Source organism: Coturnix japonica, chromosome 2, assembly GCF_054131305.1.
Source record: "Coturnix japonica strain WE chromosome 2, WE-NBRP24, whole genome shotgun sequence".
NCBI classification, from domain to species: domain Eukaryota; kingdom Metazoa; phylum Chordata; class Aves; order Galliformes; family Phasianidae; genus Coturnix; species Coturnix japonica.
This window is the reverse complement of record NC_140664.1, coordinates 40,527,756-40,543,140: the sequence shown is the minus strand read 5'-3', so window position 1 is coordinate 40,543,140 and position 15,385 is coordinate 40,527,756. Positions and strand designations below refer to the sequence as shown.

Sequence of the window (15,385 nt, the reverse complement as noted above, 5' to 3'; positions counted from 1 at the left end):
ATAAAGCTTCAAAATCTGTCATTTTCAACTATCTTACCTGCTTTTTAAAATTGATCACTTAGAATACCACTTAGAGCATAAGCAAGAAACATTCCAGAAGATGAATAGCTTACTTCCACAAGACAGACAGTGCACATTCATTTTACTTTCAAGACTTGTGCTGGCCTCAGGAGTTCACATTTATTCTCAGTGTTCTCCCACTTATTCCATCTCTCTTTAATTCACTGAATTGCAGGCATCTCTTACCTTGACAACAGTTACCAACCCATCATTGCTATTTGGATCGGTCAGGATAGTAAATTGGCCTGTTGGGTCTCCCCCCGTCATTTGGTACCTCGCATTCCACGCAGGCGTGTGTGGCTGATCTTTATCTGTTACTGTTAGGTTAGCTACTATAACATCCACTCTGTTTTCTGGTACTTCACCGTAGAACTGTAAAAAAAACAAAGACTTTCACCATACTGGCAAAAGCACGCAAGAGTTGTACTGTACTCCACAGGCTGGCATCCACTTTGCCTGGCATTGGAGCATCTCTCACATCACTGGAGCCTTGATAACTTATCTAACAACGCTCACCTGAGACCAACGAGAAAACGAATGGTTTGATTCCCTAATCAACTTTTGCTTTGGGTCTAAGAAGAATACCATACCTAAGGTATATATTATATTCTGCATGTATTTAAGTCCTACCTGCCGATAAGCTATTTAATAAGTAATAAACATTTACCATCTGTGAGCATGAGGAGAAAAGTGGGGAATAGTTATAAATATGCATATCCTTCCATTAGTCCTACCCTGTACTTACAGTCATAGCAGTGAACTCTGGAGGATTGTCATTGACATCTGTCACAGTGATGACAGCAGTTGCTGTGTTTGAAAGACCATATGTTGGGTTTCCTTCCATGTCCGTAGCTTGAATTATTAATGTATATTGTTGTACTTTCTAAAACACAAAATGACATCAACATAAGTTTTAGACAAAACTAACATCACTGTAGGACAGCAGGTGTTTCCAAAATTACACGTCGCTAAGCATTGAGCTCATCGTACTGTTTATTCTAGTTAGCATCATTTCAAATGACAGAAGCAAAGTTTGTACCACAGAAATAACGCACCAGGTTGCATTCAACTCTGTTGAACCACCACTTGACTTTTCAATTAACACCGAGATAACCACAGACTGCCTGCTTCCTATGTTCAAAATTCAAAATACTTCAGGCAGCTAATGCTACTATCGCAGGTTTACAAACGGGGTTTTTTTCTTTCTTTTTTTTTTTTTTTAAATAAGAAAAAAACAAAGAAGAAACAACACTGTACAGTTTACACCACAACACAGTTAAGTCCTCAAAAGCATTTGGGAGGACTGAGCCAAACTACATCCATTGGCCAAGCCACCATAATGGCAAAGGATTTGTCTTAGCCAGGCCTAAGTATACAAGGATAGCTGCAACTTCTTCCCATTGCTATGGAAACAAAAGGTGTCAGGGCTAACTGAGACCAGTTGGGGCAGCAGGAAGAAGGGGGAGGGAGCTACCCAGCGGACTACTTCCATAAATGTTAAACATTCAAGAGAAGATGGCTGCTGCCTCCTCCCTTGCACGGTGTTAATTGGATTCTGTGAGCCAGGGAGCCACGCTCTCCGGCAGGCCTGGAGGGAGGCCAGTGTTCCCAAGCACAGCCTCTTTTCTTTGTAAAAGAAATGCCCTGCTGGGAGCTGGCCTCTGACTGGTTGGCTTCGTAACACGCAGTTGACAAGGTTGTAGTTAAAAATAAGAATAAAGAAATAAAATTAGAAACTCTGACACAACGGTGCTTGGAAGTTGCTTTTAACTCATCCATAGTTTCTACTATGAAATGAAAATGCTGTGTATACTTTATTGCTTTTCTGTTTCAAATTTAGTTCAGAGAGAGCAAGCTAGGTGCTATCATCATAAATTTAGTTCTTTCACAAAGAAAACCTGAACATAAGTTGCAGTTACTTTGAAACATTAATTTCATTAATAGTTTGCCAACACAGCCTAAATCTTTCTAGCAAAATAAAAATACTTTTAAAAAGCATCAATTTTCCGCTTGGTAACATAAATTTGCCTATTACTTAAAAACTGAGCTTTATGACAAATTATTTCTCATGTAAATAGCTTAGGAAATAGAATTATTGACACAAAAATGAGTAAGGACAATGACACTGATGATATCTTTTTTTTGGCAATACGTTGCTGTCAAAGATGCAATGGACACGCACACTTCTATTCCGCAAATACAAGCTATAGAATATAAAGTTTTAAACAGAAACTTAATCATCTTTATCTGACATTGAAGATAATTTATGCTGATGTCCTCTTTCACAAAGGAACTCCTACAAGACACTGTGTATTATTGCATAAGCATCCCATGGGTCTTTTTTAAACAAAAGCAATACTAACCTTATTTACAGAGGAACGTAATAAATATACATTCAATAACACACACATATGTATACACATTCTGCTTTGGAAAATACACTTGCAAAGTGACCTTCATAAGTTTTAAAAAAACATCCTAAAGGTTTCATTCACGACACCAACATAAGAAACAGTCAGAAGGGAATAAAAGAAATACTTTTAGTGCTTTCATCCAGGAAAAAATATACTTTACTTATAGTGAAGCAATAAAATCTAGAGCAGTATTGAAGTAAATCTTGCAGTCAGATGATTCTGAGTTATTGAAACGGCAGGTGCTTCAGATTCATCTGGGTCTTAGCGCATTGATCCCAAGCAGCAAATTTCATTAAGGAAACTCCATTATTATTACACGGAGACTCAACTTTCACACAATCTTTTTATTTAATTCCAACAGAAGAAGCACATGGGAAATTCTCCTCAAAATGCCCCTAAAGTCAGCAGTTATGTGAGTTCTTTTCCTGTCTATCCTCCTACCCTTTTCCAGCACTCAATACGTAAAATCAAGTGCTGGGGAATGAAACTTCAGGAAAATCAGCATGCTCACAACTTTTACAAGCACGGGATAAATCGGGGAGGTTGCTCTTCTTGTTTTACTGGGAGTTGAGAAGCAGCCAGGAGTAAGCTGTTCAGCATGTGTCAGCAGCCAGCACAGAAACTTTGCAGCAACACATCTGAAAATGTACTGGCAGCTTCAAGAAAGAACACAGACCTCATCAGGTCAAATCTTTCCACTTCGACACAGGTCAAATAAAAAAGAGCACTTCACTGAATTAACCTCACGTGAGATAGGAATGCCTGTGTGTAAATTTAACTATCCTGCCTGACTTCTGTACCACCAGCAGCAGAAAGGCAGATGTTTTAATGCTGAAGCAGATTCTTCCACAGCAACAATGGAAGAAACGAGAACAGCTGGAGCTCATGAAAAAGCATCTTCTGGGAAACGAGTGAAGGATTCCTTATGCCTTCAGCTGAGTACTTAAGCAATTCTCCCTTCCTGTGCACGTTCATGTGGACAATGCATTGTGTGTATTTAACCTAAAATACCAGCAGGTTATTCAAAGTTAATATGCTGCCACTTTTGGTTAGCCTTGGAGAGTTCAGACAGTTGGACTACCTGATTTTTCAAGGTCCCTTTCAACTGAACTATTCTATTAGGAATGCTATCAGGGGGACCACATTTTTTTTCTTTTTTTTTTTTTTTTAATGCCTTCATCACTTCTGCTCACATAAAGGTTTAAAACTGTACTCAGTATTTAGTGAGCCCAATTAGAATTTCACAAAGGGTGTCAAGACTCAGAGAAAACAGAAGAGCAGTAGCCCAGAGGAGGCTCATGGATACCACCTCTGCAGTGAAGTCCGAGTACAACACAGCATTCCCCAGAGCACTATCAGAAGCCCTGCTTGATTCAAATCTGGCTTCTGAGAATCCTGGTTGTTTTAATTAAATTGACTCTCATGAAACTCAGGAAACGAAGGAAGCAAAGCAATAGCTTGGGAAGGAAAGCAATTTATCTCATATTAGTCTAATTCAATATTTCAATGCTTTAAAATTAATCATTAATATTCAGCATGTGCAATAAATGTTTATAAATATGCATTTGGGTATCAGTACAGTGATCCATTGGGAAAACTGACAGCAAATGACAAGTCTTCTTCCAATATTAATGTAAGTGTCTAAGCTGCAAAGAATGCTGGTTTCTTCTGAGCTAAATCACAGTGAGGCTAGTCATAAAGCAATAAAATTCTGAGTTACCACTATGTGTTTACCTGTCAAAAGGTAAAAAGTTTACCTGTCAAAGATGACCAGGGAATTTTAAAAACAACCGCAGAGTCACCCATCTTTCTTTTAGCACTGCAATACTATAAAGTTCAGGGTTTTCCTTTCCTTAATTCCAGCCTCATAAAAAAACAGTATCTGTTTGTTTGTCTAGCTTTACAAAACTTCTGATAGCCACTTTCAAACTGCCAAGTGCAGTAGAATATTAATAGCCAATCAAGAGCACCCTTTTGGTCTCCATTTTTGAATAAGTATCAGCAAACAGCTAAAAGCTGAACTTCACATTCAATTAAAAAAAAAATACTTCAGATTCAATACGCTAAAATCAGGTTAGTAAAACAAAACTGAGAACCAAAGATGTGCTCAATTAAAATCTGGTTGGATTTTATAGTTTCTTTATTAAATAACAGTCGCCTCTTGTGTAGTTTGAGGTGGTTCAAAAATGTAGTTAAGGACTTGGCACCTTCACTCTGCAGTGGAGGGCTCAACACAGAGCCCTCCAGAATGGCATTTGTCTAAGATGTGGCAGGTAGCTACTTGCTGACAATTAAATTTTTTTCTTAAGTTCCCAAATACGTGATCAGACTTTTAAGACCTATCTTTCTCCATACTGTTTCCAGAACAGACTTCTTTATTTCTTAGAGACATGTACAATTCAAATTTTACAATCAGTCATGCTTTTCCTGGTTTATTTTAATCAGCAAAGTTCAGATCAGGGCATTACTGCAATTTAGCAATACAGCATCTAGGAGATTTAAAATATTTACCACCTCTCTGTGAAGAGCAAGGAAGAAGAGGAGGGAGGATAGAAGTTCCTCTCCTGAGCTTCCAAGATTAATAAAACACAAAGCCAATCCTATTTTCCATCCACTCTCTGCTTACAGAATTCAGCAAGAGGGATGGAGCTGAGGAAAGTCTTCCATTTCAGCACTCAGGTTGAGCACCTGAAGCCTTGTCTGCATCACCCTGATTTAGAGTGTACCCATTCCTTAAAAGCACACAGAAATTGTCTGAGGTTAATTTTCATCCATGTAATCATTTTCTCTTTCTTTAACTTTGTATACTCTGGGTCTAGAATAATGACCAGTGTCAACAGCGTGATGAAAGGAAAAAAGAGTGGGAAAGGGGTGAAATACTTGCAATTACTCACAAAAATTGTGCTTTTTCGCAACACTCATCACAACCAGTCTACAGAACTAAGATCTGCCATACCTCTCTGTCAAGTCCAGCTGCTACGGTAATAATGTCACCAGTCTCATTGTTGATTGTAAACATATTGGGAGAGGGACTGCTTGGTGCCTGTGACAAGATTCTGTATCTCAGCATCCCATTCTGTGCATTGGGATCATCAGCATCAATGGCAGTAACAGTCATCACATAGGTTCCTAGCAGCAGGATAAATAATTGATGTTATATAAACAGTTTACTCAGCTTACCCAAGATCACTTACAAGCAACGGTCAAAGTATATATTTCTTTTGGTAAACTCTACACATTCCTTCTCTTACTTAAAACAAACCGATTAAACCCAAGATTCACCAACACAGTAATTAAAATACAAAACAGGAGATAAAAATACTTTCTGTTTATAAAATATCGGGTTTGCTTAGAATTGAAGAAGCTCCATAAACAGTGAAAACCTACAGCTCTGCCATAAATAACATTTCTGTAACAACATAGTTTCCCAATGTTTAGATAAAAATATTATTAATTAGGCCAAAGAAAATATACTTGATTTTCAGAATTGGTGCACATAGTGATAGTGATTGAAAATGAATGTAAGTAATACTTTTTCAAAGGTCTTTGAGATGCACGTTCTTTCCATCTTAAATGCCAAGTCAACACTGCAAAGTGAGAAAATCTATTTCTTATGCTAGCCTTTTTAAAATTTCATTTTGCACTATGGACAAATTAAGGAAGCCAGCTCAGCCATAGTGCAAATGTAAACACAAGCTGATTAGACTTTTAATGAGATGAAAACAACATTTAGAGTTTTCTCAAGATTTCAAACGCAAGTGTTTGATTTCAAATCCCAGTTTCCAAGCCTCTGAGAATCAGAGCTGGAACTGAATCTGCTGGTGTGTGTGATGTCTCTTACATCCTCAGTTGTCAAGTAAATGAACGGCAACTGCTATTATGAACCTAACTGGAAGAACTGTGACATTTTAAATAGGATTTTCAAAAATAGTAATCTTAAATCCTTCTCTGTTTTAGCTCATATATGTCATAGTTTACCTTCTTTGACATGCTAAAAAGAGAGTTAAAAATGAGGTGAAAGAGTAAGACAGTATCTGAGATTTCACTCATTACATTTATTAGACACTTTTGAAAATGTTAGAAGGTGTGAAGATACACCCCTTCACTGTCTATTCAGAACGCAGTTGTGTAACCTTCTCCTTCCTCCACCCCCCTCTCCACTCAGAAAGCCACGTCTTACCTGGCTTTGATCCTTCAGGGACTGTTCCATTCCAAACCTGATGCAAGAACTCAGGCCTGTTATCATTCATATCAATGACGTTAATCACAATATCAATAGGATTTTCCACCTGGTTTCCATTAACATCCACTGCATGTGCTCTCAGCTACAAAAATTATAATAAAATATTAGAATTTGTAAAACACGGAGACATGAACAGATACTAATAATGGTGACACAAAGATTCAGGTCAGACATATTTAGCTCAGTGTAGTCTGTCAGCTTCCACTGCTCCCCCATGCTGATGGTTTAAGTTTTCAGATTGATAGCTGGTATCTACACTACTCAGAAGTTAAATACTACTTTGACTAGTTGAAAATTCATTTGAATCATATTAATTTTGATTAATACCAATGCCAGCTGTCAAATCTAATTCTCTTTTTAATAATGATCATTAGAAATCAGCCTCTAAAAGCATGCATATTTATATTAAAGGGATGAAAAATTTAAAAAGATAGACCTCATTAAGAATTCAAAGGGAATAAATGCTGGCATCACTTTTAAACACTCTTAGCTGATATTATGGATACTGAATAGACATGAATGCATACAAAAAGTGTAGAGAACATGTATGTGTTACACGATGAAGGTAACCAAGGCAAAGTTCGTGATAAATCACTGTCAGCAAACACAACAAAATGCTGGGCTAAAATTAAGCTTAAGTTTACAGACCAAGTATCTTTGAAACTGAAACTGTTATATTTAATGTCCCAGTTGTCAAAAAAGTCTGAGTGACTACCTTTGACACTTGAGCATACCTAAATAAATTTAAATTGGACAGAAACAAAAATGGGGAAACATGGTAGTTTTTGAAAATATAAATCTATGTATCTAGGCCATAACCTAGCAATTGCTATGCAAAAAATAACCCCATCCTACTAAAGCCCATTATGTATCTATCTACTGGCTGCAAACCTACTAGAAAAGAGCAAGCAGCCATGATTAACTCACTACTCTGGAAATGGCTCATATATATGTAAATTCCTAAGTCAGTAAATCTTGAATTGCCAAATTTTCAGTAAAATCTCATAGATGCTGGAACCATTTGCCCTTGCAAGAGCCAGGTTCCACACACAAATGCCATCTGCCATGTCCTCCCATTCAGGAGTAGCACTCAAATAGATTCCAAGAGAGCCAGACAAGGAGTGTTTTCATCAGCAGCATGCTGGAAGCTCTCTCTAAGAGCTGAGTGAGTGTAGTAAAAATTTCAACCTGGTCTTTCAACAGCAGAGACAATTCTATGCCAAAGTTGGGTCTCCCTCCTTCCTTCAAAGCTTTCTTTTGGACTAAAACTGGAACCAATGGTCTACTCTGTCAATTTCTTTAGAGCAAAGAATATCATTTTTATAAGCTGGCAGACTGATTTAAAATTCCATTAAAATGCTTAGATTTGCCCCGAGAATGAAAATTGATAAGTTATTCTTTCCATCCATTTCTCAAATCACAGCTGCTGCAGTTCTAATAGCAGTCTTGTCCTAATTTAAGTTGAATTAAAAGTAAACTTTTGAAAAATATACAACAGTGGAGACTGTGATCAATGGCCTGCATTTGAAATATAAAGTAGAGTATCCATATTTCAATCTTTTAAAATTACTTTATGTAAATACATTTAATCACTGTTTATGTCTGTTAATGCATTTAAGCTGCTTAGGCATAGTAAGAGTTAGCCTCAGTAAGTACAATAAATATAAATCTGCTACAGACTCTTCAAATCATATCTCATAGAAAACTAAATGCCGGCTGCTCAAGTCATGTTTGAAGCAGATGTTAATCTTCAATTTGATAATCTGATTTATGGTAAATTAAACTCTTACATGAAAAGAAGCAATCTGCTCTCGATCTAAAGGCTTTGTCACAGACAGCTGTCCTGAGATGGGGTTGATGATGAAGATTCCTGTTGGAGGTTGGTCAGCTCCTGGGCCAGTCACACTGTACCGTAATGAAAGGCTTTTATCACGATCAGACCTAATCTGTGTGTCAAAAAGAAAATGTTTACATTAGCTAAATGCAACCAGTAGATGCAACTGCTGCTGAGATGGTTAGTATAAAGACTGAGGTTTTCAGTCACACTCTTTTACTTGTCATAAAGCAAGTTAATAAAATTCGAGGAATATAAAACTATCCCTGATTACTTCCCATCACAATCATGATCACGGATGGAAGGTCTCCTGCACTGGTCTCTTGGCACTACATTACAGAGTCCTGCAGAGGAGCCAGCATACTTCCCCCTATCGCACCCCTTTTCCTCCTGCCTCCTGGTACACTCCTCCTCCTGTAAAAAACCTGTGTATGTTCTCCCAGTGGAGAACTCTTCTGTAGGTTAACTGGAGCATTCTGAACCTGCAGAGATCCTCCTTAATGTGGAGGAAGTTGTCACAGTACTTACCACCAGAAACAAAATCACCTTCCGCCAGTACAAGAGCATGGGGACAACTTCAAAATAAATCAACAATTTAAGAATAAATAGCAATCAACCCAAAAGACTTCTATGAACATATGGATCGCAAAGAAAACATTGTTCACACGAAGCATCTCCAAGAACACTTTAAGCGACAATGAAATCATATTTCTATTAACTTCCTTACCCGAACTAATTCTTGAGGAAAAGGTCCTCTGGAATTTTCTGGTAGGTTGATTGGAGGGATAACCCAGTCTCTCTTCTGTCTCTTCAGATGGCTGCTGTCCTTATATTGTTGCCATGGAAATATGATGTCTTCAATTTTCTTTTGGTCCTTTCCCAGGTACATGATAAAATTAAGCATGTGTTAGGAGACATTATAGAATACTTTGGATACAATTACATAATTGACTGAGAGGCTGTCTCTCCAATGTGTTATTTGCATTAACAGATGAGTACGAAAATAGCCAAATGTTATTTACAACTGTACAAGAAAAACTCCTTTTCTTTCCTCCTTATTCATGTCAGAGCAGAAATGAAATCATAAGCCATTTATAACATAGCACTACTGTGTAAACTATCCTCCACTTTCAGGAAAGTAGTTAATATTTTGCAGAATTTAATAGCATGCCTTTATGTATTTCTCATTAGCTGGAACTTCAGTCCAGGTAACGTGTTACTGTACATTAAATTTAGATCTGGGTGTTCTAAAATATAATTTGAGTTCCAAGAGAAGTTTAATACATACTGGTAAGGAATGTCTCAAATATTTATGACCCTATTAAATCCCATCGAATTAATGCTGTAATTATTTTAAACCTATGTCAGCCATGATGGATGCTGTAGATGACCCACTTTACACGTTGGGCATTAATCTCTGCTGGGTGTCAACATTCTTTTCCTATTCCCTTCTATAGCTGCAGTCATTTCAGCCTTTGGACTCCAGCACACACACAGCCAAGCTGCCTTGCTTAAGGGTGGAGACAGTGAGACAAAAACATTTTCAAAATCCTTTAAGAGAAAAATCTCCCTCCTCTCCCCATCCCTTCCCTTAGTCATTAATCTAATCAAATGTGTCACAGACTAAAAACAGATGCCCAAGTGAAGGCAAGGTTCCACTACTCTATATTCTACTGATGTTAAGGATGCCTGAACTGCATCTGTGGAAGGAACAGGGCATGCTGTTGCATATCTAAATGTATGCCCTTTCACAGACTTTTTTTAGACAAAACAATATCTCCTTGTTTAAAAATGTGCCTTAGAAGGTTTAAAAGCAATCAGCAAACAGACAAAAAAAATAAAATAAAATAAAACCCAACAATAACCCTACAAAAAATAACACCCTGAAAGCTACAGAGCTTTGATTTCCAAAGTGTTCTCAGCAAAAATATCTTGCATAATCACACCATCCATTTTGAAATTATGCTTAAATCTTTAATGCATATCCATAACAGGTTTATTAATCCAGGAATAAATTTTGTTCCTCATTTGTAAATTAATCAGCTTATAAGAAACATCAAGCAGCAAGTAATAATACAGGCAAACAGAGCAGAACTAACACTGACTTCCTAAAGTAAATATGTTATGTTATTTATATATTGCTAGGTGTGATTTCTGTTACAGCACAGTACATGATTTATCCTACGGCAGCTTCCAGCAGAGGGAGACTATCTGCCTTACCAAGTACAGTTGGCATCATGAATAATTTACAGCCTCCAATTTGATTACGAAGGGACAAGACAAAGCCAATATTCCCTGCCAGAAATGCTTTCCTACTACTGCTGCAAAACTACAGCTCCCATCTAATAAACTTGAGTGATGCATACTAGCACAGATTTGTTTATTTTGTGGTTATATTTAACTGCTTGAATAAATACCGCAATAGTTTCAAGCAATTTAAAATAAAGAAATGACCATGTCCGACTTAAATTCAGGTATAAATCTCAAACTATACAAACAAAAAAGCTCAAACATAAATGAATCCTACATACTTAAACAGACATGCCTTTTGCACGCTGTAGTAAAGCTACAGAATAACAATAGAGAAGCTCTTTCTAAGGCTCCAGCTTTACAATTACTCATGCAGTACTTATTTGCCCATTTAGTAAAATACCATGGAGAGATGCATGACAGCCAGAATCAAAGACATACTTTTAAGCTTGTTTCTGGAGAGATACATACAGCATTTATAGTTATTGTTTTACCTTTTCTGAGGCCCCTGTGAATGCTGGTTCAGGGGTTAGCTTCACCTTCATTTGCCATTCTTCCTGAGTTTCCTTGTCTTGAGCAGACACTACAAACTCTGTGGGCTCTGCTGAAAGTTGAAAGCTTCTCTCTGCGTATACCACGCCATCTTCACCTACTCTAAAATCTTCTGGCTCACTGCTTCCGAAGTATATTTTTCTGTTTTCATCGCAGCTTTGAAACCTCACTATAAAAGACAAAATAAAGAACAAAAAATTAAAAGCAGTCAGTTTGAAAACTATGTGATATCAAATGCATTAAGAAAAAAAAAACAACAGGAATATCTGTAGGGCTTTGCAACTCAGGCTTCAATATCCAGTTAAATCAAAATCATAATACACTCAGAAACACCCAATGAATTTAACTATGCTACAACCATAATCACGAACACAACTATGCTTACAATGCCCTCTCTGCTATTGATGGTAAATCAAAAACCCTGAAGTCAGTTATGAATTTAACTCCTATGCCTTCCTCAATCCATGGTTCAGCTGTATTATCTCTAGTATGTCACTTATGAGCTCTGGGCTTAATTTTCCTCTCCCACTCCTCACCTATAAGACAGAATTAGGAGTAAGTACTTACTGGATAGAGAAATAGAAGTTAAAAACTCAATTATATACATATGATATATATATATATATATATATAATTATATATAATGTATTATATCTATTTAAAGCTGCTTCACATACTGCATGCATCCACATATCCACTTAGGAGTATAACCCGTTTTCATCTAATTCTCCCTCAGCCTCGATTCATTTTGTGCCATCTCAATTATGCTCATTGGAACAAGAACTTGGTAAAAACAATTGTGTAAGGTACAGATGGGAAATGCACAAAACAGGTTGCTGCTTTCTTTCCCCAATTGCTTTCACTACCACTTATCTTCTGGGTTACCACAAATAACAGTAGGTAAGAAATCAAAGCGTGATTTTAAAACCAAAGATCACTCTTTAATGCTTCCAAAGAATTGTGAAATATTTTGATTGTACAGGCAACAGAAGTTCAAAACATCATTATGAAGGTTGTGTTGAAACGCACATAGTGAAGATGAAGATAAAATGAGGCTTTATGCCTCATTTCAGTTATTGGACTGTTTTATATTGTGCTAAACCATGCACAAACTATTTAGCTTCAAAACCTAAAGGTCTCTCTCAAGAAAAATCACTAGTAAATGTCATGCATCATATGTTGTCTTCTGTAATGCACTGGTTACAGGAAGGTACGGAGAAGAAGAATCATATATTTTCCCATTTAAACTTCAAGGACCAAGATGATGTTCAGATGACATTCAAAATTTGTTTCTTTACTTCACCCTTTCAATTATCTGGAATCTCCCACTTGCCCTCTCCTGACAGTAAAGACTTTACAAAATACTTCTTTAAAAGGGTTTATCATGCATAAAAGTGAGATGAAGTACAGCACTCCTCAAAATAAATGATAAAGCATCAATATTTCCAGTACTAAGCTTGTTGGGTTGTGCCCTTTCCAGATGGCTCATGTGGCTGAAAGACTTCCTTTGGGAAATGCCAGTGTCATCCGAGGGAGAATACCAGACCCAGCACAAAGCACGGAAGGCAGGAAGAACACATCTCCCTGGATGAAGGCTGTGGTCTCATCACTAGGGCTCCTCATGCAGCTCACTGTACATGCTGCCTCAGGCCTTCATGAGCAGTGGGACCGCTTCACTGCAATTCTAATAAATACTCGGCCTCTGTCTAAGACCTGGAAAACATAACAGAGCCTCTGGCTTGTAGCTCGAGTTGGAGGACAATATTCATAGGCAGAAAATGCAGTTCACAGATGTTACTCATCACAGGAATATTCCATTCTTTTCAATGCTGAGCGTCATGACTTTAGATAGTTCACCATGACGGTCTGTGGAAATGCACCAGCCAATGAAAAAAATGCACAACTCAAAACCAAAGGTATAAAACCACTAGTTAAAGCACACATACCAGTACCCAAAAATCATTATTGCAGCCCTAAGCCTGTAACTATGACTAAATGTGTCAGCAGAGTGAGCTTGCAGCCCAAAACCCCAACAAGTGTGCGGGGCTGTATAAGAAGAGGAGTTGCCAGAAGGGAAAGAGAGGGAACTGCCCTTCACTCTGCAACCCCCAATGCAGGAAAGCTCTGGAGTGGGTCCAGAGGAAATCCACAAAGAAGATCAGAGGGCTTGGGCACCTCTCCTATGAAGACGGGCTGAAGGAGTTGGGCTTGTTCAGCCTGGAGAAGAGAAAGCTCCAGGGAGACCTCACTGCAGCTTCCAAGATTTCAAGGAGATTATAAGCACGGTGGAAATCAACTTTCTACATGGGTAAATAGTGACAGGACAAGGGAGAATGGTTTTAAACTAAAGGTGGGGAGATTTAGGTGAGATGTGTCAGGGGGTTTTTCACTGAGAGGGTTGTGAGGTGCTGGAACAGGCTGCCTAGAAAGACTAGGGGTACCCCATCCCTGGAGGTGTTCAAGGCCAGGCTGGATGGGGCCCTAGACAGCCTGATATAGTGCTAGATATAGCAGCTGGCAATTCTGTCCACAGCAGGGGAACTAGACCTTAACAATCCTTGAGGTCCCCTATAACCCAAGTCGTTCTATGATTCTATGATAGATGACCCTTAGGAACTGTATATTCTATATTGTTATCTGCAAAAAAAAAGAGATGTCCAAGAAGAGTTTACTCACAAGTCACCACACCCCATGTTTAAGAAGTTAATTGCACTAATTCAGGCTGAGACTAGAGATCTGAACCACACTGCTTGTATATGGGTTCAGAGGCACAGACCACCAACATCCCATGCATAGATGGAGAAAGCTTGGCCTCCTCCAATTTTAATTTCTGTTTACAAAATTTGCAGTTACAAACAGTCCATATTAAGAGACAGAAGGCGGAAGAGGGGACAAACGAAACACAAAAACAGAAGAGCGAGCAATATAACCCATAGCTCTGTGCCTTTGCTGAACTCTAATCTCAGCTATGACTGCTCTCTCTGAACCTGCTCTTCAAAGGAGTGCCTTGACCGAAAAAGCCAAAGACGGACCGATTCACCCCTGGCTCTTCCCAAGACTCATTTCTAAAAACTACCAAGTGCAAAAGAAAATTAATATTAATCCAAACTTTGATCATTACCAGTTTTAAAAGGGGGAAATTTAAAAGGAATGTTACAGTCATTACAATCTGAAAAACTAAGATATCATGACATTTTATAAAAACTTATTTCCCAACACAGAGGAATGTAATACATTCAATGTTTTATGCATATCGTAAGATTCTGAGAAAATCCCTTTCCTTTTACAGCATCTTTATAAAAATTTATAAAATCGTCAGTGCTTTGTTAGAATTAGTCTCCCTTTGCAAGGAACACATTAACAAATTATACTCAACTATAACCATCCATAATTGAATTACCTTGACAGAGTACAAGTTGTACAGCAGCAACTCTCTCCACAACTGTATGGCTATCATTCTTAAATTCGATTTAGAACCCTCTCCTTCATTTTTCAATATTCAATCGGTATGAACAAAGAGGAACTGCTGACCGTAGGTTTTTAATCTAAGGATGGTGTGATTTCTTGCCAAAATGCTACAGGGACTTTTTTCAATGAGAGTAACACCACTATTTACTCCAATCATGTTCTAACAACCACAGTGAAACATAGAATCGCCTGGGTTGAAAAGGACCACAATGATCATCTAGTTTAAACCCCCCTGCTGTGTGCAGGGTTGCCAACCACCAGACCAGGCTGCCCAGAGCCACATCCAGCCTGGCCTTGAATGCCTGCAGGGATGGGGCATCCACAGCCTCCTTGGGCAACCTGTTCCAGTGAGTCACCACCCTCTGTGTGAAAAACTTCCTCTTAATATCTAACCTAAACCTCCCCTGTCTCAGTTTGAAACCATTTGCCTTTGTCCTATCACTATCCACCCTCATAAACAGCTGTTCTCCTTCCTGTTTATACACTTCCTGTAAGTACTGGAAGGCCGCAATGAGGTCTCCCTGGAGCCTTCTCTTCTCCAAGCTAAACAAGCCCAGTTCCCTC

The 15,385-nt window shown here is 38.1% G+C and overlaps 1 protein-coding gene across 2 annotated transcripts in view; it reads right to left on the bottom strand.

The window, feature by feature from the left end:
• CDH2 (cadherin 2) overlaps nt 1-15,385 on the bottom strand; it is a 113,615-nt gene that overhangs the window by 26,323 nt on the left and 71,907 nt on the right. For both annotated transcript variants that reach the window (XM_015855460.3, XM_085537479.1), the window contains exons 3-9: nt 11,296-11,522; nt 9,279-9,425; nt 8,508-8,663; nt 6,655-6,799; nt 5,431-5,603; nt 806-943; nt 247-432 (exon numbers count right to left, since the gene is read on the bottom strand). In XM_015855460.3, coding sequence (XP_015710946.1) covers nt 247-432; nt 806-943; nt 5,431-5,603; nt 6,655-6,799; nt 8,508-8,663; nt 9,279-9,425; nt 11,296-11,522 — 1,172 coding nt within the window. The remainder of the gene's footprint in view (nt 1-246; nt 433-805; nt 944-5,430; nt 5,604-6,654; nt 6,800-8,507; nt 8,664-9,278; nt 9,426-11,295; nt 11,523-15,385) is intronic.